Source organism: Theropithecus gelada, chromosome 10 (assembly GCF_003255815.1).
Source record: "Theropithecus gelada isolate Dixy chromosome 10, Tgel_1.0, whole genome shotgun sequence".
NCBI classification, from domain to species: Eukaryota; Metazoa; Chordata; class Mammalia; order Primates; family Cercopithecidae; genus Theropithecus; species Theropithecus gelada.
Genome location: NC_037678.1, coordinates 11,248,385 through 11,271,567, shown reverse-complemented (window position 1 = coordinate 11,271,567; position 23,183 = coordinate 11,248,385). Strand labels below are relative to the sequence as shown.

Genomic DNA, 23,183 nt, shown 5'->3' with positions numbered 1-23,183 from the left:
TCAAAGGCGCCGGGGAACTTCCAGGCCTCCTTGTCTCCTTCCCCCTCTCTCCATAGCACTAGCTTCACCCAAGCTGTGCAAACAGCAGAGACCCAGCTGCCTCGCCCTGGTGACAAACATTTGCACAATGCCCACTGCTCCAGGCTGGCTTTCTACAGCTCAGCAGCAGAACCAGGTCCAGCTTTTACCTCCCTCCAGGGACTGAGGGTGGGGGACAGAGTAGGAGGCCAGAGGGCAAACCCAGTGTAGCTAAGCCTTGGGGAGCACAAGGCACCTCGGGGGCCCCCATCTGCCTCCCCAGTCCCGGCCGCTCTGGAGAAAGAGGCAAGATATCAGTGGAAAATAACTTTTATTGAGACCCCACCAGCTGCAAAATCTGCTCCTCGCATTAAGCTCCTTCTTCCTTTGCAATTCGGTCTTTCTTGAGTGGTCCCTGTGGGGAGAGAGGCAGTGGTCAGAGGGAGAAGATGGCAGGTGACAGCAGATGCCCACTCTAGAGGGGACCAAGACTCCGGGCCAGTCTCCACAGCCACAAGAGAGGCCCAAGGCATCAAGACCACCCCTACCCCCGGTGGAGCCAAAGGCTGGCGGGGGCCAAGTCACAGCACCCAGCGAGGGGGGCAGGCAGAGGCGCTCACCATGAATGCTTTCTTCTCTTCCATGGTCTGGAAGCGGCCATGGCCAAACTTGGAGGTGGTGTCAATGAACTTAAGGTCAATCTTCTCCAGAGCCCGCCGCTTCGTCTGCACCAGCAAGGACTGTGGGCCAAGAGGGGAAGGGATTTAGGATTACAAGAGACAGGCTTTCCTCAGAACTTGGTTCACAGCGCCCCTGCATCTGGGAAGCCACACCATCAATTCAGCGCCCCACCCCCGGCCCACCACCCAGCAGATGAGGACACACTCAAAGAAGCAAACAGCCCAGCAAGGCCAGACTGGGAATTTCCTCATTCCAGGACTTCAAAGCCAGTGTGAAAGGGCTGCCAACACCCTCTCCTTCCTTTCCTCTGCCACCAGGGCCACCAGCGTCTGCGGCCTTGGATCCTCCCTCTACAGGAGCCCCCCAACGACCAGGCAGGGCCCGCCTCACCTTGCGGAGGGTGAGCACCCGCTTCTTGGTTCCCACCACACAGCCTTTCAGCATGACAAAGTCATTGGTCACTTCGCCATAGTGGACAAAGCCACCCTGGAAAACAAGACCATCGGATCAGCACAGGCCCAGCACCAGGCACAAGAGGGGACTGTTGTGCACAGATGACCCCTCCAGATTCAGGCCCTCTCTGACCACAGGGCTGTTCTCAGAAGGAAGGCAACAAGGAACGGTTCCGCAGTCTGTCTCGGGCGCTGTGCCCAGCGCACATTCCAGGCCTCATCACTGAACAGCTGAGCCTGAGACCCCACTTCTCACCAGCCAACCCCAACGAGTGGACTCGAATGACAACATGCCACTTACAAGGAACATAGCTAAGTGCTGTGCTGGCTTCAGTTAACGATCCTGCTGACAGCCCCTAGGGAGCAGCCTATCCCCAAAGACACGAGGACCTCACCCCACAGAAGAGGCCTGGGGTGGCCTCATAGAGCAGAACACCCATTACTTACCAGAGGGTTGATGCTCTTGTCAGACAGGTCATAGTCAGTGGAGGCATTGTTCTTGATCAGCTTGCCATCCTTGATAAGGTAGCCCTGGCCAATCTTATAGATCTGAATATACAAGAAGGGCGTAAGGCTGGGGCATTAGGGACAAATAAGCCAGACATGCCAGTGTGCTGACCTGCAAAGCACTCTAGGAAGGCCGCTGAGGCCTCAGTCCCAGTCACAGCGTATCCCAACTTCAGAGCAAAAAGGTGGCTGGCTCTCCAGCTTCCTTTCTGTGAAGTGGCTGGGCTAAAACTAAAGATCCTGCTGTACAACACAGGAGGCCTGTCACACCACTGGTGGTGGGATCAGGAACCAATAAGGCTAGTATCCCCAGCCACACCAAGTCAGCCTCACCACAGCCACTTTACAGGCTGGCACCTTACAAACCATCAAGATGGGCCAGAACTGACCCATGAGAAGCGAGTCACTGATGTATGTCCACATGATGCATAAGCTACAGTCCATGAAGCAGCGCTGATAGGCACAGAAACCCCAGCCTCCATCACAAGGTCATCTTCCCACCCCCAGGGACCACTCTCAGAACCTCACCTTCTTATTGATCTCAGTGCGGTGATGGTAGCCTTTCTGCCCAGCACGTGCCACAGAGAAGGCCACACGAGCAGGATGCCATGCCCCAATACAGGCCACCTTGCGCAGGCCTCGGTGGGTCTTGCGGGGCAGCTTCTTGGTGTGCCAACGACTGGTGACCCCTGAAATGGATACATATTACTGCACCTAAGTGCCAGCACCTCCCACTCACCCCTTCCTCCTACTCAACAATTACCAACAATGGCTGGGTCATCTGAGGGGTGATGAGATTATTTCATGTGCATTACCCACAGATCTCCCCTGTCAAGGTGGATAGGTTCTGGGGGTGTAACCCTGAACTCAACTGTGAATGGGCGCTTTTTAAGGCATCCATTAGTTTAAGCTCCCCCATCCGCAGGGATTGACAGACATAATTCCAAGCTCCCCTTTGCAGTTATCTACTGAGCTACGAAGAGCAAAGGGTCCAGGAACATGGTAAGAAGTTGTCCCCTGGCCCTCCGCTATCCCAGCCACTTCTGACCACAAGGCTGTTCTCAGAAGGAAGGCAGTAGAGAATGGTTCCACAGTGTCTGATTCGGGCGCTGGGCCCAGCGCTCACTCTGAGCCTCATCACTGAACAGCTGGGCCTAAAATCACTTCTCCCCCAGGTTTGCACAGCAACGCAAGCTGCTGCAAAGCTCACCTTTGTAGCCTTTGCCCTTGGTGACCCCGATGACGTCGATCATCTCATCCTGCCCAAACACTTGGTTCACAGGTACCTGCTGCTCGAGCCTCTCGCGGGCCCAGTCCAGCTTCTCGGCCACGGTGCCTCCGTTCACCTGGATCTCCATCAGGTGGGCCTTCTTCTGGCGCAGAGGAAGCAGACGCATCTAGGAGGAGGTAGACACAACTCAGCTCCAGCTGCCAGTGCTCCTCCCACAGTAGAGGAACTGCAGCTCCATGCGGCCTGATTGATGTCAAGCATACAGCAAAAAGCCAGTTAACTCTGAACAAATCACTGAACCTCACGAAGAGGAAAGAACTTTCATTTTTGCCAACAGCAACAACTTAACTTTGGATTCTGGTGCCTGATTTACTGTCAGGATGAGCGGACAGGGCCCACACCACAGGCAACCAACCAGATCCCAGCACCCACCAGCCCAGTGTTCCTGTAGCTGTCCTTTGGGTCAATTCCCCTGGGGTATTGCAGTAGTTTTACCTCAGCTACCTGCATTTCCCCTAGTGACAAGCCTGCTTTTGAGACAGCACAAGCTCTAAATAAGAAAATGCATCACCAGACGCGGTGGCTCACGCCTGTAATCCCAGCACTTTGGGAGGCCAAGGCAGGTGGATCATCTGAGGTGAGGAGTTCAAGACCAGCCTGACCAACATGGAGAAATCCCGTCTCTACTAAAAATACAAAATTAGTGGGGTGTGGTGGCGCATGCCTGTAATCCCAGCTACTCAGGAGGCTGAGGCAGGAGAATCGCTTGAACCTAGGAAGCAGAGGTTGTGGTGAGCCGAGATAGGGCTATTGCACGCTAGCCTGGGCAACAAGAGCAAAACTCTGTCTCCAAAAAAAAAAAAAAATGCATTTAAGCATAAAGCGTTGACTCAGAAACAGCCCAGCAATGTCCTGACAAAATTTCAATGGTGGACATGCACTCTAATCTGTGGTGGCCCTCACCACATGGGGTTGTGCTCAGCACTTGAAAGGATAACCTGTAACAGGACAGCAAGTCAGTAAAGGGCCTGCTCAGCTCACAAACTAGGTTTCCAGGAAAGCAGCCAGTACCTCACAACCGACTTTCAGGCAGGCATTTCAGTGTCACTGGTGAGTCACCAGTTGCGTCAGCCAGTTGAATTTTAAAGGGGCATGGGTCCCTTGCTAAGGGCCAGTAAGGACACAGTGCCCTCTGCCGGCAAGGGAGAAGCCTACTCACACACATGGGGGCACAGGACCCCTATGATCACATAAGTCACTTTTACTAAGTGGCAGGCCAAGCCACCCTGGGGAACTGCACTCACCTGGGTGTGGGCAATGACACGGATGACTTGGCAGTACTTCTTCATGCTGCTGAAGTCCTTCTCCAGCTGCTTCTTGCCATCCTCATCCTGCCATTTCTTGCAGTACTTGGTAAAGGCCTTCTTCTTAGATTTATGCCTTCAGGAGCAGAGTAGAGTTGGGGAGGGGGCCGGGTGCAGGCCTTCATCACCCCTCCGAGGGGTGAGCGGAAGACACACTAGCACCGCGTGGGGATGGGGCTCATTGCCGGCTTCTAAGGAGCCTTTTCCACCGGCAAGCGGAGCCTGGATGGAGCTCATCGGGCAGAGCCGAGCGGAGCTGAGCAGAGGTCCACAAGGTTAATTTAAGTTACAAACATTCAAACAAAATTCTTGCTCCGGGGTGCTAGAAAGCAAGCTTTCTGCCTTGGGGGAGCACCCATTCAGTGATGGAGGAAATGGGACATTCCAGCCAGGGCCAGAGGCCCTTGCCACCCCTATAGGGGTTGAATTATCCTGCTACCTCTCATGGTTTCTAGTTGGACTCCTCAACCAACTGGGTCCTCAGCCACCACCCACTAGCCTGGACTCAGAATGAGGGTGTCAGCTCCCAGCTGAAGCCCGATGGCTGGCCAAAGTCTGATCACAGGTATTTTTCTGTTCAAGAGACAAACTAAACCCAAGACAGCAGCTCCCTGCCTGCTACAGAGTTGAGAAACCATGCACACTCTGCTCCCTGCTCTCCAGCTCCCAAGCTAGGGACTGCAGGGCCTCCTCCCTCACCAGTTCTTATAGAAACGCCTCTTGCATTCATCACTGATGTGCTCAGCGAAGACAGTCTTGAAGGTCCGGAGGCCTCGAGGGGTTTCCACGTAGCCCACAATGCCCACAACCACCATGGGTGGCGTCTCCACAATGGTTACAGCCTCCACCACCTCCTTCTTGTTCACCTCTGCAAAGAAAGCAGTAGTCAGACTTGGCAGGAGCCCAAGCAAGGGGTGTAATGTTTTCTAGGAAAATGCAAAATGCCCATTTAGGCCAAAAGGGCAACTGGGCCCCACACCTGCAGTCTGGACACTCAGGGCTGTCCTTACTACCTACTTCTCATTCAAAGTGCATTTATGTTCTTTAACTTAAAAAATATCAGGACCCTAGATAACCAAATACCTGTCCAGCTTCAATTCTCTTCTACAGAAACCTCTGGAGGCAGACAAGATTTGCTATTTATCTGGAAAATTCAAGTGTCCTAAATATAACTGGGACACAGAAATAGCTCTGAGCTCAGTTTAGAGTCAGTATCAATTGTCTAACGTTGTTTCCATGGCTCAGCAACCAGTGCTGTTACACATCTCTAAGTAGAAAACACACAGGTAAGTGGCCATTATTCAAGCTTTTAGGCGAAATACACGTGAACAAGTAAAACATGAATGAGGCACTTCTTATTCCAGCCTCAGCAGCTCCAACCCCCCATACTAGTGTTACTTCTCTTTGCTAAGGCTCCTGGCAAATTTACTATGCTCTGAAAGCAATACCCCACCCCGCACCTAAAGCAAACGGTGCCGGCCATCTGTAGCCTTGGAATATTAGTCTTGAAGTTGTCCGCTGTCACAGCAGTTCTGACAACCTGTAACTCCAGCTTAAAAAAAAAAAATCTGCCCTCTGCTAACAGCTTGACTCCCTCTCTCCAGTTTCCCTCCCCCTCCACTCCTATCCCCCAACTTTTAGGAGGCCTGTACATACTAGATCCTGGCCTGTCGACTTCCCGCACGATGTGGGTCATGCCAGCCTTGTATCCCAGGAAGGCTGTGAGGTGGACCGGCTTAGACGGATCATCTTTAGGGAAGCTCTTAACCTTCCCGCGATGCCTGCTGCTGCGCTTCCGAGGCAGGAAGCCGAGGGACCCATGCCTGGGAGCCGAGAACTTTCTGTGAGACTGGGGGGGAAAAAAAAAATCACCGTCAGCACCAGACACCCAGCAAACCGAGTAAAAAGATAATTATCTCTTCCAGGCTCGCACATGTCAAGAATGTTTTTGTATTCAACAAAATTTAAGCTGAATCTGATTTCAAATTCTCTCAACCTGTAAGAAAACGAGCCATCCGTTTTTTTCTCTAACACCACACAAAAATACACTAAGTAGTGACACTAAAAACTGCTTAACAGGCAGCTTTATGTGCCAATTAGCAAGGTTTTGACCACTAAAGAAAGGCACTCCAGGGACAAATGCTGGGTAGCAGGTAGCCAATACTACGCTATGGGCTGCCTCTAGCGCCCGGACACTCACTACACCGATACACGTAGGCCAGAGAACTCGGCAGAGCCAAATCAGAACATGACAATCAGCACACAGTTTCTGTCCGCCCGTCAATAAGTTCATCATCTGTGGCTTCTGGGAGCTCCAGAGGCCTTCGGAGTGCACAAGCGGTCCCAGATATTTCAGGAGGACTCCACAACATTCTCCTCCCGTAAGCTTCTTTACCTCCCAATGAGAACGGTGCCGAGAACCCCCACCCAAGGTCCTCCTATCCAGACAAGCTGCTTATGGGCCCCAATCCCAACTAATGATGGAGTTGATGAGATCAAAACTCAGCAATGACTCATGGCTTTAAAAATGCCGGGCCTCCTAGCCTGCTCCCACCCTTACGGCCTGTCTCTGGCCGACCTGCAGGCCCAAAACCAGTCCTCCAAGCGCTCTTCTCCACAAGCCTCTCGACTTTCCAGAAAATAGGCCTGACTGAGGCCCCCGCTGGGTCGCCTGTGCCCCTAGAGCAAGCCCCCGGCGCCGGCCAAGCTGGGATGGCTGCGATGCGTCGCGGATTCAGCCGTGCCGACGCCGGTGACAATGAATCGGACGCCATTACAATACATACCATCACGCCATCAAATCCCGCCGGTAGAGGTCGACTTGGTGTCGGTGTCCGCTATATAAAGTCAAATCTGGCTCCGCCCCTTCCGGCGTGCGAGCGCGCCCCCGCGGCAGACGTCGGGTCGGGGGGCACGTACCGAGCGCCATTTCTACGCATGCTCTTCCGCGCCTAACTTTCTTTCCAAGGTGGACGTCAGCTTCTGAGACCGAAATTAGACACTCTACGGCGAAGGGTCGGGTTCAAACTTAATGAAAAGCCGCGGAGACGCGGGCTGAGGGTTTGGTGTGCCACAAGTCTACGGCGTCCGGCAGCAGCCAAACTTGATAATAATGAAGAAAAATGGCTGTGTCGCTTTTCTTTCTGTGATATGCAGCTATCTCTGGAATTGGCGAGGAAAGACTGAAACCCTTGTTTCCTGGCTCCCACGCTGGTTTTGCCGCGACACCAACTTGCCTTTAATACCTTTAATCTCGGGCATCCTTCCCTCAAGCCCTGTCTCTACCATTTCTCCCATGCTAATGCAGTGGCCTGCACTTTATTCTGAGAGTCTCAGGAGCGTCCCAAGCCTGCGGAACGGCCTCACGACCTCGGGTCATGCCGAGTCCAGCTGCCCAGCCTCCCTGAGCCCCACGCCTTCCAGACCTCTGCATCAACGAGGACTTTCGCTGATCTCCGCTTGGGCTCCAGGGTAACTCGGGTCCTGACCGATTCCCTCCCTACAGGCTCCTCCCTTACGAATCTTTTTTTTTTTTTTTTTGAGACGGCGTCTCGCTCTGTCGCCCAGGCTGGAGTGCAGTGGCGCGATCTCGGCTCACTGCAACCTTCGCTTCCGGGGTCACGGTTCAAGCAATTCTCCTCAGCCTCCCGAGTAGCTGGGATTACAGGAATGCGCCCGGCTAATTTTTTGTTTTGTTTTGTTTTGTTTTGTTTTTTGTATTTTTAGTAGAGACGGGATTTCACCATGTTGGCCACGCTGGTCTTGAACTCCTGACCTCGTGATCCGTCCGCCTCGGCCTCCCAAAGTGCTGGGATTACAGGCGTGAGCCACCGCGCCCGGCCCCCTACAAATCTTTCTAGGAATCAAGTATTTCGTTACTTTACATGGACCCCTCGTTGTTTCCTCGGAATTAAGCATCAACTTCAGCGGCCGGCCGCGGAAGACGCTCTCCTAACCGTCTACTTCAGCCTCATGGCTGAACCCTAGCACACGCTCTCATATCACCTTCTGCTTCCTCCGTCCCACCCTGTCATCTTTTATTCTGGGCCTGGCCTTCGCTCCCACCGTGGTTTAAAAAACATTCTCTCGGCCATAATCCCAACAATTTGGGAGGCTGAGGCAGGCGGATCACCTGAGGTCAGGAGTTCTAAACCAGCCTGGCCAACCTGACGAAACCCCGTCTCTATCAAAAATACAAAAATTAGCCCGGCACGATGGTGTGCGTCTTTAATCCCAGCTACTTGGGAAGCTGAGGCGGGAGAATCGCTTGAACCCAGGAGGCGGAGGTTGCAGTGAGCTAAGATTGCGCCAGTGCATTCCAGCCTTGGGCTACAGAGCGAGACTCCATCTCAAAAAAAAAAAAAAAAAAAAAAATTATCTCAATCCTCACACCATCCCCAAAGGACATAACTGATAGATCTTCAATCCATTATTAGAAATCCTGGGGGCCACATATGTTTCAAAATTCAGCATTTTTTTAGTTTTAGAAAGGTACTATTGTGCACATACTGTATATTATGTAATCCAGTACTCTTTAAAGAAAAACAATATTCTGTAAGGAAACATGAATATTCACATTGAGTGGGATAAATATAAATAGACTCACATCAGTTCAAGGCTGACTTCGCTGCCCAAAAAATGCATCAGTTTACTTTTTGCTGCCAAATAATTTAAGAAGCGTTTTAAAATTTCAGGATACAGGCCGGGCACGGTGGCTTATGCCTGTAATCCCCTTACTTCAGAAGGCCGATGGGGGTGGATCACCTGAGGTCAGGAGTTTGAGACCAGCCTGGCCAACACAGTGAAACCTCATCTCTACTAAAAATATAAAAATTAGCCAGTTGTGGTGACTGCACGCCTGTAGTCCCAGCTACCCCGGAGGCTGAGGCAGGAGAATTGCTTGAACCTGGGAGGTGGAGGTTGCAGTGAGCCAAGATCATGCCATTGCACTCCAACCTGGGTGACGAGCAAAACTCAGTCTCAAAAAAAAAAAAAATTCAGGATGCAAAGGATTATAACCTACCTATATGTCCTCTTTTTACGTAGAAAATTAACTTCCATCCAAGAGGTTAATAACTTGACAAAGTCACATAATTAGTGAAGGACAGAGCTCAAGTCTATCTGACTCCAGGTTGGTTTTTCATGGCATCAGACTCAGGGATCAATAACCTCATCGGAATAGGGGCTTTGGAATCCTGAGCAAGAAGAAATTCTTACTGCAGGCCTGCTCTGTGCCGGGTCCTGCACCAGGCTGCGGGAATATAGAGGAGAATAAGATGGCTGCTGTCACAGACCAGATAAGACAATTTAAAATTGTAATGAAGGTTCCAAAAGAACAATGCCACTAAGGGTCCTGGGCAAACTATTCTCCCTCAGGAATTTCCTTTCCAGTCAAGAGAGAAGAGAGCATCAGTAGACCTGAATTGCCTTGCCAGCGTCCAAGTAGCTCACTAGGTGTAGGGTAAACGCACCTAATAGCAATAACTTAAGCATACCCTTAGAATGACCTTGTATGGCAGATGCACCTGAATGTGTGTTCCAAGCTAAGGAATCTGGGAGTGGCCAACCCGAAGACTGGTTCCTTGTCTGTGAGGAACACCTGAGCCCCCAGCCAGTCATGTGGAATACAGACTGTACAAGGGATTGAGGCCCTGAGTTCCGGGTTAAATGAAGGCTACCAGATAGAGGTAAGGGGAAGGTGTTAAGTGAAAATGCTGTATAAACTGCATGCTGTTTGTAACTGCATGCTGTTTGTAACCAGCTGAATTGCTGAACCAGGAGAATTGCTTGAACCCAGGAGGCGGAGGTTGCAGTGAGCCAAGATCACGTCATTGCACTCCAGCCTTGGCAACAAGAGTGAAACTCCGTCTCATTAAAAAAAAAAAAAAAAAAAAAGTAGGGATTCAGCACAACACTGGGTTAGGCCTCAGTTTCCTTATCTGTCAAATGAGGAATTCGTTCATTCATTCAACAAATATGTACTGAGCTTACTTTGCCTAGCCCCATACAGGGCTCTGCAACATGCAATAAAACAGAGGTGGGGTTGGGGCCCCTGCCTTGGAAGAGATCAGTCTACCTACATCATAGCTATGAAACAGAGGCCTGTGCAAAAAGGACTGATGAATTCCCCAATTTATGGGGAGGGTCATCGGGGAAGCCTCTACCAAAGAGATGTCATTTGAACTCGGCCTCAAAGGATTTTTATTTGTCAAGCAAAAAGGGCAGCTCTCCAGGCAGTAGGAACAATGTGTGCAAAGGCAGAGAGGATAAAAGACAGTGGCCTGCAGGACTAGCTGTGATTTGGCACAGCCAGACTAGAAGACAGTGGCAGGAGGCCAGTTTAGGAAGATACGTAGGGTTCAGACCTAAAGTCTCCAGCTGGAAAACATCTTCCTGAGGCCAGTGGAATGCATTGAAAGCCTGTGAACACCTGTGCACTTATTTTTATTTTTATAATGAGACAGGCTCTTGCTATGTTGTCCAGGCTGGTCTCCAACTCCTGGGCTCAAATGATCCTCCTGCCTCGGCCTCCCAAAGTGCTAGGATTACAAGCGTGAGCCACCATGCCAGGTCAGCACCTGTGTATTTTAGAAGAGTGAATTTAAGGAGCCGGCTAGATTAGGAGAGGATGGAAGGAGTTTTCACTGTTCCATGTAAGCCACCAAGATAGGCACCTGGCAAAGGGCACTGAAGGTGAATATACAGAAGAAAGGGGTGAGTGACCAGGCATGGTGGCTCATGCCTGTAATCCCAGCACTTTGGGAGGCTGAGGTGGGCAGATCACAGAGCCCAGGAGTTCCAGACCAACCTGGCCAACATGGAGAAACCCTGTCTCTACTAAAAATACAAAAAATAGCCAGGCATGGTGGTGCAGGCATATAATCACAGCTATTTGGGAGGCTGAGGCTCAAGAATCACTTGAACCTGGGAGATGGAGGTTGCAGTGACCCAAGATCACATCACTGCACTCCAGCCTGGGCAACAGAGCAAGACACTGTCTCAAAAAAAAAAAAAAAAGGCCGGGCGCAGTGGCTCAAGCCTGTAATCCCAGCACTTTGGGAGGCCGAGACGGGTGGATCACGAGGTCAGGAGATCGAGAGACCATCCCGGCTAACACGGTGAAACCCCGTCTCTACTAAAAAATACAAAAAAACTAGCCGGGCGAGGTGGCGGGCACCTGTAGTCCCAGCTACTTGGGAGGCTGAGGCAGGAGAATGGCGTAAACCCGGGAGGCGGAGCTTGCAGTGAGCTGAGATCCGGCCACTGCACTCCAGCCTGGGTGACAGAGCAAGACTCTGTCTCAAAAAAAAAAAAAGGGGGAGGGAAGAAGAAGAAAGTAGAAGAAGAAGGAAGAAGAGGAAGACAGAGAAGAGAAGGGGGGGGAGGGAGGAAGGGAGGAAGGGAGGGAGGGAGGGAAAGGAGGAAAGGGAGGGAGGGAGGGAGGGAAGGACAGAAAGAGAGAGAGAAAAAGAGAGAGAGAAAGACCGGGCGCAGTGGCTCACGCCTATAATCCCAGAACTTTGGGAGGCCGAGGCAGGCAGATCACCTGAGGTCGGGAGTTCGAGACCAGCCTGACCAACATGGAGAAACCCATCTCTACTAAAAATACAAAATTAGCCAGGCGTGGTGGCGCATGCCTGTAATCCCAGTTACTAGGGAGGGTAAGGCAGGAGAATCGCTTGAACCTGGGAGGCAGAGCTCGCAGTGAGCCGAGATCACAGCATTGCACTCCAGCCTGGGCAACAAGAGCAAAACTCTGTCTCAAAAAAAAGAAAGAAGGAAGGGAAGGGGACAGGAGGGGAGGGGAGGGAGAGAAAGAAAAGGGAATGAATCAGATGTTGAGACTGGACAGACTCTGGAGACTATTTTTATGAATCAAGTTGGGTGGGACAGGAAGCAGCGAGTATGGCAGTCAGGATGTCCACTTGGGATACTGGGCATGTGGTGGTATTTTAGAAGGAAGAGTTTGATTTCTATGTGTAGGGATGGATTCATTTATGGGGTTAACTATATCCTTTCTCCTTCCAAGTACAGATGTAAGGCTACATACCAAAACATATGCAATTCACCAAGGTAAAAGTAAGGACATGGCCGGGCACGGTGGCTCACGCCTGTAATCCCAACACTTTGGGAGGCCAAGGCGTGTGGATCATGAGGTCAGGAGTTCAAGACTAGCCTGACCAACATGGTGAAACCCAGTCTCTACTAAAAATACAAAAATTAACCGGGCGTGGTGACGGGTACCTGTAATCCCAGTTACTCTGGAGGCTGAGGCAGAGAATTGCTTGAACCCAGGAGGTGGAGGTTGCAGTGAGCTGAGATCTCACCGCTGCACTCCAGCCTGTTGGCCAGGCTGGTCTTGAACTCCTGACCTCAGGTGATCCTCCTGCCTTAGCCTCCCAAAGTGCTGAGATTAGAGGTGTGAGCCACCGTGCTCGGTCTAGTCTTTGGTTTAAGGGAATGTTGTGGCTGGTTTGATCTTCTATCCAGACCACTCAAACTTTCTCCGTATCAGCAGTAAGCCAGTTTCACTTTCTTATCTCTCATGTACTTATTGGAGTGGCGCTTTTAATTTCCTTCAAAAGTTTTTCCTTTGCATTCACAATTTGACTGACTGCTTAGTGCAAGAGGCCTAGCTTTCGGCCTATCTCAGTTTTTGACATGCCTTCCTCATTAAGCCTAATCATTTCCAGCTTTTGATTTAAAGCAAGAGATATGTGACTCTTCTTTCGCTTGAACACTGAGAGGCCATTGTAGGGTTATTAACTGGCCTAAATCCAGCCTGTCTCGGCTGTTGGCATGCCTTCCTCACTATGCTTAATCATTGTTAGCTTTTGATTGAAACTGAGAGAGTTTCAATCAAACTCTTCCTTTCACTTGAACACTTAGAGGCCATTGAGCAGTTATCAGCTGGCCTAATTTCAGTACTGTTGTGTCTCAGAGAATAGGGCTGCCCTCAAGAGGAAAAGAGAGAGAAATGGTGAGTCAATGGAAGAGTCAGAACACACACATTTATCAATTAAATTCACCATCTCGGGCCGGGCGCAGTGGCTCACGCCTGTCATCCCAGCACATTGGGAGGCTGGACAGATCCCTTGAGGCTAGGAGTTTGAGACCAGCCTGACCAATATGGAAAAACCCCATCTCTACTAAAAACACAAAATTACCTGGGCGTGGTGGCACATGCCTGTAATCCCAGCTACTCGGGAGGCGAGGCAGGACAATTGTTGAAGCAGAGGTTGCAGTGAGCTGAGATCACACCATTGCACTCCAGCCTGGGCAACAAGAGCAGAACTTTGTCTCAAAAAGAAGGAGAAGGAGAAGAAGAGGAGGAGGAGGAAGAAGAAGGAGGAGGAGGAGGAGGAGAAGGAAGAAGAAGAAGAGGAGGAGGAGGACGAGGAGGAGGAAGAAGAAGAAGAAATACTGCAATTAATTTATACATGGCTGTACAATTGGTTTTTCCACAGCCAGGACGATATCTTCCTACTGGACAGAAAGTATTTGCATGGGCAGAGATGCAGAGATATGGTTTCTTTGCAAGGCTATCCTTTATCTGCAATGTCCAAGAGACAGGATCTCGCTGTCTTGCCCAGGCTGGTCTTGAACCCCTGGTCTCAAGTGATCCTTCTGCCTCAGCCTCTCAAAGTACTGGGATTGCAGGCATGAGCCACCGTACCCAGTCAAGAAGAGCCTTTAAGCAACACAGAACTAGATAATCCCTGAGGGCTCCAGCATGTCATTGAAAGGCTAGCCAGTAATCTCTTTTGCCTATCTCAAGTCTTCCACTTTTCCCTAAATTATGCTCTTCAGATTTCATCTTCTATGTGATTCTTCAGGAGGCTTTCCCAGGCACGTGATCTCCTAAACCTTTATCCCTCCCCTCATCAATCCTTAGCTATCTCAGTTTGTTCTCAGAGCACTTCTCTTCCGCTGTAGATTTTATTTATTTATTTATTTATTTTTTGAGACAAAGTCTCGCTCTGTCATCCAGGCTGTAGCTCAGTGGTGTGATCTCAGCTCACTGCAACCTCTGCCTCTGGGGTTCAAGCGATTCTCCTGCCTCAACCTCCCGAGTAGCTAGGATTACAGGTGTCCACCACCACGCCTGGCTAATTTTTGTATTTTTTGTGCAGACAGGGTTTCACCACATTGGCCAGGCTGGTCTCAAACTCCTGACTTCAAATGATCTGTCCACCTTGGCCTCCCAAAGTGCTGGGATTACAGGTGTGAGCCACCATGCCAGGCCCTCCCACTGTAGATTTTAAATTGTCATTGTCAGCTTCTCTAGAGATGGGGTCACCTCTCTTTTTCTTTCGCTCAGCACCAAACACATAGCAGGGCTGCATAAGTCTTCGTGGATGAATGCAAGAGTGATTATGTTGATCTTTGTTTGTTTGTGTTTTAGATGGAGTCTCACTCTGTTGCCCAGGCTGGAGTGCAGTGGTGGGATCTCTGTTCAAGCGACTCTCCTGCCTCAGCCTCCTGAGTAGCTGGGATTACAGGCATGTGACACCACGCTTAGTTAGTTTTTGTATTTTTAGTAGGGACAGGATTTCACCATGTCGGCCAGGCTGGTCTTGAACTCCTCACCTCAGATGATCCACCCGCCTCAGCCTCCCAAAGTGCTGGGATTACAGGCGTGAGCCACCGCGCCCAGCTATGTTGGTCTTTTGGATGCATAAATATTGTCAGTGAGACCCCAGGCTTGGCACCTCCTTGGTCTCTCTAAACTGCATCTCTATTTAGATGGGGCACAGCCTTTTCTGCCAGAATATTTAATGGTACAGTTTTTTGTCCTGGCCCTAAAGTCTCTGGGAAGGAACCTCCTCTTTTTACTCTCCCCAAACACCATGCCCTATGCCCCCAGGATTTTACTAGTTTGACCAGTGCACCTAATATCCATCTGAGTCTTTCTTTCTTTTTTTTTTTTTTTTTTTTTTTGTGAGATGGAGTCTGGTTCTGTCTCCCAGGTTGGAGTGTAGTGGAGTGATCTTGACTCACTGCAAGCTCTGCCTCCCGGGTTCACGCTATTCTCCTGCCTCAGCCTCCCGAGTAGCTGGGACTACAGGCGCCTGCCACCACACCCGGCTATTTTTTATTTGTATTTTTAGTAGAAATGGGGTTTCACCATGTTAGCCAGGATCGTCTCAATCTCCTGACCTTGTGATCCGCCCACCTTGGCCTCCCAAAGTGCTGGAATTACAGGCGTGAGCCACTGCGCTCGGTCATTTTTTTTTTTTTTAGATGAAGTCTCGCCCTGTCGCCCAAGCTGGAGTGCAGTGGCGCGATCTCGGTGCCTGCAACCTTTGCCTCCTGGGTTCAAGCTATTCTGCCTCAGCCTCCCGAGTAGCCGGGACTACAGGCGCCCACCTGCCAACATTGCTGGCTAATTTTTTTGTATTTTTAGTAGAGATGGAGTTTCACCATATTGGCCAGGCTGGTCTCGAACTTCTGACCTCAAGTAATCCACCTGCCTCAGCCTCCCAAAGTGGTGGGATCACAGGCGTGAGCCACCGCGCCTGGCCCATCTGAGACTTTCTTTCCTCTGGTGTAAAGTGTAAACAAACACATTTAAATCAAGGGGTTACTCGTGCATTCATTCAACAAATATAGAAAGAGGTCCCATTACAGGCCAGATTCTGTTATATTCATTGTATAATTACATAATGAATATATTCACTATATAGTTATAATATTCACTATCTCAGTCAATCTTCAAAATCCCCTAAAACAGTGCTTCTTAAACTTTTAATTTTTATTTTATTTTGAGGCAGAGTCTCACTCTGTTGCCCAGGCTGCAGTGGTGCAATCTCCGCTCACTGCAACCTCTGCCTCCCGGGTTCAAGCGATTCTCCTGCCTCAGCCTTCCAAGTAGCTGGGATTACAGGCACCCATCACCACGCCCAGTATTTTAGTAGAGACCGGGTTTCACCATGTTGGCCGGGCTGGTCTCAACTCCTGACCTCAAGTGATACACCCGCCTAAGCCTCCCAAAGTGCATGGATTACAGGCGTGAACCACCGTGCCTGGCCCATCCCTGCCTTTCTTTACCTACGTCTGTCTTGGTAAATTATTTTACCACCAGAGACACCAGCCCCAGCCAGTTGCACAGGGGATGAAAGTTAATTTCTGTTCACCAATCCATTCATTCTCCCTGGTAATCCTTTGAGAGGCTCAGTAGAATTCCCCTTCTCCCCACTTCCATAACCTGTTTTGCCAGGATGGTAACAAACTTCTGAACCCTGTTGGGCAAGGTAGAAATCACTCCGTGGTTCTCCCATGTACACATCAAGAACATGTGTATGCCTTTTATCCAATTAATCTGCCTTTTTTGGTTTCTTTGAGACAGCATGTTGCTCTGTCACTCAGGCTGGAGTGCAGTGGCGCTATCATGGTTCATTATAACCACGAACTCCTGGGCTTCAGCAATCCTCCCACCTCAGCCTTCTGAGCAGCTGAGACCACGGTGCCCACCACCATGCCCAGCTAATTAAAAAAAAAGTTTGTTTTTGGTAGAGCAAGGTCTCCCTCTGTTGCCCAGGCTGGTTTTGAACCCCTGGCCTAAAAGGATCCTCCCTGTTGGCCTCCCAAAGTGCTGGGATTACAAGTGTGAGCCACCGTACCCGGCATGATCTGCTTTCTGTGAGTTAATTCTTCAGGGAAACTTCATATGGGGAAGGGAGAGCTTTCCCTTGTCCCCTGCAATACACACTTAATCCACAGGGTGTGTGCACAGTCCTCCTTACATCTGTTAAGTGCAGCCTAAAGGTTTTTCTTTTTTTTGAGACAGAGCCGCGGCCTCCCGAAGTGCTGGGATTACAGGCGTGAGCCATGGTGCCCGCCCATGAAAAGATATTCAAGACACATCATTAACTTAAAAAAGCAAGTTAGGGAATAATACAAATGCTATGATCCCATTTATTTAAAAATTAGAGACATAGCTGTTTAGGAAAAAAAGGTGTTTCTTTCCCTACATTAGCTAAAGGAAAATACTGGTGTTTCCCCCCCTCCCCCCCTCTCGCTGTGCTGCACAAATACCTCTGGCCACTTCACTTCTTACACCAGATGGGGGAGCTAGTGGGGGCATTCTTCCTACATCAAGCGATTCTCCGGTCCTCTGCAGACACCAGCTGGGTGTACACTACAATTCAATTCCGTTCTATTAGCTGGGGCCGGGCGCGGTGGATCATACCTGTAATCCCAGTGCTTTGGGAGGTGGAGGCAGGAGGATTGCTTGAGGCTAGGAGCTCGAGACCTTGCCTCTAAAAAAAAAACTTCATAACAACCCTGTCTCTAAACAAAAAAAAAAATTTATGGGCCGGGCGCAGGGGCTCACGCCTGTAATCCCAACACTTTCGGAGGCCGAGGTGGGCGGATCACGAGGTTAGGAGTTCGAGACCAGCCTGGCCAACATGGAGGAAGCCTGTCTCTACTAAAACTACCAAAAAAAAAAAAAAAAAAATATATATATATATATATATATATATATATATATATATATAAAAGCCAGGCGTGATGGCGGGTGTCTGTAATCCCAGCTACTCGGGAGGCTGAAGCGGGAGAATCACTTGAACCCGGGAGGGGGAGGTTGCAGTGAGCCGAGATCACGCCACTGCACTCCAGCCTGGGCAACAAGAGCGAAACTCTGTCTCAAAAAAAAAAAGACTATTTTGCCTTTTAGTGCGTACGCCTGAACCCACTCACCCAACTACCCAACTCCGTTTTTTTTTGTTGTTGTTGTTATTGTGTTTTGTTTTGTTTTGTTTTTTTGTGAGATGGAGTCTCGCTCTGTCACCCAGGCTGGAGTGCAGTGGCATGATCTCAGCTCACTGCAACCTCTGCCGCCTGGGTTCAAGCAATTCTCAGCCTCCCTAGTAGCTGGGATTACAGGAGCCCACCACCACACCCGGCTAATTTCTGTATTTTTAGTAGAGACGGGGTTTCACCAGGTTGACCGGGCTGGTCTCGAACTCCTGACCTCCTGATCCTCCGGCCTTGGCCTCCCAAATTGCTGGGATTACAGGCATGAGCCACTATGCCCAGCCCCAACTCCTGAGATCTTATCGGGAAGCTGCTAGTTACCAGCTTCAGGTATTTTCTGTCTATTGGAAAACTGCGTTTTCTTGGTGCCACTGCAACCAAGTTTTTTTTTTTTTTAATTTTTGTTATCCCATACTTAAATACTAAACCAATTATTTTATTTTATTTTATTTTATTTTATTTTATTTATTTTTTGAGATGGAGTTTTGCTCTTGTCACCCAAACTGGAGTGCAATGGCACAGTCTTGGCTCACTGTGACCTCCGTCTCCCGGGTTCAAGCGATTCTCCTGCCTCAACCTCCCTAGTAGGTGGGATTACAGGCACACACTACCACACCCGACTAATTTTTGTATTTTTAGTAGAGATGGGGTTTCACCATGTTGGTCAGGCTGGTCTCGACTCCTGACCTCAGGTGATCTGCCCACCTGGGCCTCCCCAGGTGCTGGGATTACAGGCGTGAGCCACCGCACGCTACCATAAACCTGCTTGTCTTGTGTTAAACTGCGTTTTGTTCTTGTAGTCTGTCCCAACCCTAAAAGGGTTGAGATGGATCTCACTCTGTTGCCCAGGCTGAAGTGCAGTGGTGCTGTGGCAGGCCAAACCTCCCTGATACTCACACAGAGAAGCCTGCATAGCACTCCAGTTACCCAGACAAATTTCCACAGTGCTGCTTTAACATTGAGCAAATAGTTAAACCTAGGGAAATCGGTGCCCAAATATCAAAGCTAGAAATGAAACATATGATCAATAGGAACCTTGCAGAGGCTTCTCCCTAACCTGGAGCACATCAAAATAATAGACAGCCTCACATTCCTAGTGCCAGGACCTGACTTGGGTCAACTAAATCTGAGGTGAGTCAGGGTAACAGAGGCAGCTGTTTGAATAGATTCACTGGAGAGCCTAAGGCAGCTCTCCAGACCAAGCCATAAAACAGATAACAAAGAAGGAATCACTCTGGTACCACAGTAGATAGGCCTTGAAGATACTTGGGCCCTCACAGCTTACTTGGACTTAAAAAACGTTTCTCCGTTTCTCCGTCTCTGACCTAGTTGAAACAAAATTAGTTACCTATAGACTTCCGCCAATGCTATACTGCAGTTAGGCACATAACCCCAACCTACATAAACACTAAGAAAATTGTAATACTTTGAGTTGTTCTGGTGGCATTATCTCCCACCTTCTCCCTGTATCCAGTTACAGCAAGAAATTCCCTTCTTTCCTAGTTTGTCTGCTTCCTGTTACTGGGCCACGAGAAAACGCAGCCAGACCCGGCCTGTTTCTGAGGACAGTGCAATCATGGCTCACTGCAGCCTCTACTTCCCAGGCTGAGGTGATCCTCCCACCACAGCTTCTCGAGCAGATGAGACTACAGGCACAGACCATCGTGACTGGCTAATTTTTTTTTTTTTTCTTTTTTTTTGAGACAGAATCTCACTCTGTCGCCCAGGCTGGAGTACAGTGGCACGATCTCGGCTCACTGCAATCTCTGCCTCCCGGGTTCAAGCGATTCTCCTGCCTCAGCCTCCCGAGTAGCTGGGGTTACAGGCACCTGCCATTATGCCCAGCTAATTTTTTGTATTTTTAGTAGAGACGGGGGTTTCACTGTGTTGGCCAGGCTGGTCTCGAACTCCTAACCTTGTGATTTGCCCGCCTCAGCCTTCCAAAGTGTTGGGATTACAAGCGTGAGCCACTGTGCCCGGCCATTTTTAAATTTTTTGTAGAGATGGGGTCCCCCTATGTTGTCCAGGTTGGTCTCAAATTCCTGGGTTCAAGCAGTCCTCCCACCTCAGCCACCCATAGTGCTGACATTACGGGTGCGAGTCAATGTGCCTAGCCAACATTGTTACTTACTAGCGAAATATTTAAAAATAAAAATAAAAGTGAACTTCAAAGAAAATCCAAAACAAAGAAATCATCTGGGCTTTTTCAAAATATAGATACCACCCCAGAGCCTGCTGAGTCAGAAGCTGGGGGAAGAGGAAGCACAGGCGTTCTATAAAAGATTCCCAGGTAACTCAGATGGGCACGCCTGGTTAAGCACCATGCAGCTAGGGAGAGTTTGGGCAAATCATTTAAACTTAATGTCCAAGTAATTGCGAACCAAATAGCTCTTCTGGGACATTAACAACTCACATTGGGAGACTTTGAGTGAGTCCTTTCCTATCTCTGGGCCTGAGTCCCTTCTGGAAAGTGAAGGGGCTGGATGAGAATCTCTTTAATGGATGGCCTGAGACTCCTTCCACGTACTTACCTTTTAGAATTCTGATGAGCTGTGTTTCTTTTTCTTTCTTTTTTCTTTTTTTGAGCCCGAGTCTTGCTCGGTCTCCCAGGATGGAGTGCAGTGGCGCGATCTCAGCTCACTGAAACCTCTGCCTCCCGGGTTCAAGAGATTCTCCAGCCTCAGCCTCCTGAGTAGCTGGGATTACAGGCGCACGCCACCACGCCCGGCTAATTTTTGTAATTCTTTAGTAGAGACGGGGTTTCGCCATGTTGGCCAGGCTGGTCTTGAACTCCTGACCTCAGGGGATCTGCCCAGACCGGTATGAGAGTACAGGAGGATTGTTTATTTTAGGTACGCACCAGCTCAGTGGGCTCACATCCAAAAAGCAGAGCCTAGATCAAAGACGCAGCAGGGTTTTTACAAGCTGGCTTACAAAAGTAAAGCAAAAGCAGCTAATCATAGATAGGTCACATAATCTATAGCATAGCATAACTTGTGGCCTTGCATAGCTGGTGGCCTTGTAGCTGCATTGAAAGAAAAACATGAACTGGCTAAATACAGACATTTGTAAAACATAATCATGCTTAAGAAACCAGGGAAAGGAGTAACAGTAAAAAAAATTTGTCTTTCTCTCTTTTTTTTCCTTCAACCTGACTCTGGAGAGGAGGTGTCTGGAGCACACTCCTCTGGCCTTGGCTTCTCAAACAGTGTTATCATGTAACTGTCCTTGAAGTGCGCTTGCTGTTCTTTCCTTTCCTAGGCAGAAGAAAACGTGTTATTTTCCTTTTAACCCTTGCCTTGCCTGTTACTTTTCTTAGAGTGAATGAATGCATATTTGTTTTTAAATTTCTGCCTCAGTAGTATTGTTACGGGAAGGGGGTCCAGTCCAGATCCAGGCCCCAAGAGAGGGTTCTTGGATCTTGCGCAAGAAAGAATTCAGGGTGAGTCCACAGAGTAAGGTGAAAGCAAGTTTATTAAGAAAGTAGAGGAATAAAAGAATAGCTACACCATAGACAGAGCAGCCCCAAGGGCTGCTGATTGCCCATTTTTATGGTTATTTCCTGATTACATGCTAAACAAGGGGTGGATTATTCATACCTCCCTTTTTAAAATTTTTTATTTTTTACCTTTTATTTATTTATTTATTTAAGATGCAGTTTTGCTCTTTCACCCAGGCTGGAGTGAAATGGCACAATCTCGGCTCACTGTGATCTCCACCCTCCGGGTTCAAGCGATTCTCCTGCCTCAGCCTCCCAAGTAACTGGGATTATAGGCACCTGCCGCCATGCCCGGCTAATTTTTGTATTTTTATTTATTTGTTCTTTTCGAGACAGAATTTCACTCTTTTTCCTCAGGCTGGAGTGCAGTGGTGCGATCTCAGCTCACCGCAACCTCCACCTCCTGGGTTCAAGCTATTCTCCTGCCTCAGCCTCCTGAGTAGCTGGGATTACAAGCATGCGCCACCAAGCCTGGCTAATTTTTGTATTTTTAGTACAGATAAGGTTTCTCTATGTTGGCCAGGCTGGTCTCAAACTCCCGACCTCAAGTGATCCGCCTGCCTCAGCCTCCCAAAGTGCTGGGAATACAGGCATGAGCCACCAAGCCTCGCCAATTTTTGTATTTTTAGTAGAGACAGGTTTTTGCCATGTTGGCCAAACTGATCTTGAACCCCTGACCTCAGGTGATCCACCCGCCTCCCAAAGTGCTAAGATTACAGGCGTGAGGCACTGCGCCCAGTCTGTTTTTTTTTTTTTTTTTTTTTTTTTTGAGGTAGAGTTTCACTGTTGTCACCCGGGCTGGAGTACAATGGTGCGATCTTGGCTCACTGCAACATCCGCCTCCCTGGTTCAAGCAATTCTTCTGCCTCAGCCTCCCAAGTAGCTGAGATTACAGGCGTGTGCCACCACACCAGTCTAATTTTGTATTCTTACTAGAGACAGAGTTTCACCATTTTGGCCAGGCTGGCCTCAAACTCCTGACCTGAGGTAATCTGCCCGCCTCGGCCTCCCAAAGTGCTGGAATTACAGGCGTGAATCACCATGCCTGGCCATGCCTCCCCTTTTTACATACCATATAGGGTAACTTCCTGTCGTTGCCATGGCATTTGTAAACTTTCACAGCGTTGGTGGGAGTATAGCAGTGAGGACCACCAGGGGTTACTTGCCATCTTGGTTTTGGTGGGATTTAGCTGGCTTATTTACTGCAGCCTGTTTTATCAGCAAGTTCTTTATGACCCGTATCTTGTGCCATCCTCCTATCTCATCCTATGACTTAGAATGCCTTAATCATCTGGGAATGCAGCCCAGTAAGTCCCAGCCTCATTTTACCCAGCCCCCACTCAAGATGCAGTTGCTCTGGTTCGCACACCTCTGACAGTTTTGCCTTTGGAAGGTGGAGCCTTTGGGAGGCCCTTGTGTATGTAATTAGTGCCCCAGAGAGAGCTGCCTTGCTCGCTTCTACCGTGTGAGGATACAGTGGGAAGGCACCAGGTGGGAATTAGGAAATGGGCCTTAGTAGATGCTGAGTCTGCTGGGGCTTGATCTTTGACTTCCCAGCCTCCAGACCTGCAAGAAATACATTTTTGTTCTTAGAACCCACCCAGTCTATAGTATTTTGTTATAGCAACCCAAACGGAATAAGATTGTTATAAAAACAAGACACCCAATGA

The 23,183-nt window shown here is 49.4% G+C and overlaps 1 protein-coding gene and 4 non-coding genes across 7 annotated transcripts; all 5 read right to left on the bottom strand.

Moving 5' to 3' along the window:
• Window positions 1–332: 332 nt before the first annotated feature.
• On the bottom strand, window positions 333–7,846 carry RPL3 (ribosomal protein L3). 3 transcript variants are annotated; one of them, XM_025400765.1, is made up of 10 exons: window positions 7,040–7,846; window positions 5,910–6,102; window positions 4,953–5,121; window positions 4,194–4,329; window positions 2,869–3,055; window positions 2,187–2,347; window positions 1,599–1,700; window positions 1,090–1,185; window positions 639–758; window positions 333–433 (listed from the first exon to the last, which is right to left on the bottom strand). In XM_025400765.1, the coding sequence occupies exons 1-10, from the start codon at window positions 7,040–7,042 to the stop codon at window positions 389–391; spliced, it is 1,212 nt and encodes a 403-aa protein (XP_025256550.1). In that variant the 5' UTR covers window positions 7,043–7,846; the 3' UTR covers window positions 333–388. The 3 variants fall into 3 exon arrangements, 2 of the variants coding, with proteins under 2 accessions (XP_025256550.1, XP_025256551.1); XM_025400766.1 differs by having other exon boundaries at window positions 2,869–3,025; window positions 4,311–4,329; window positions 7,040–7,123; XR_003121591.1 differs by having other exon boundaries at window positions 639–1,185.
• Window positions 1,291–1,383, bottom strand: LOC112633893. The gene has a single exon (XR_003121653.1). It is a non-coding gene; the product is annotated as a small nucleolar RNA U83B (small nucleolar RNA).
• LOC112633894 lies at window positions 2,713–2,807 on the bottom strand. The gene has a single exon (XR_003121654.1). It is a non-coding gene; the product is annotated as a small nucleolar RNA U83B (small nucleolar RNA).
• Window positions 4,330–4,384, bottom strand: LOC112633903. Its single transcript, XR_003121662.1, has one exon. It is a non-coding gene; the product is annotated as a small nucleolar RNA U82P (small nucleolar RNA).
• On the bottom strand, window positions 6,491–6,554 carry LOC112633874. The gene has a single exon (XR_003121635.1). It is a non-coding gene; the product is annotated as a small nucleolar RNA SNORD43 (small nucleolar RNA).
• Window positions 7,847–23,183: the final 15,337 nt, after the last annotated feature.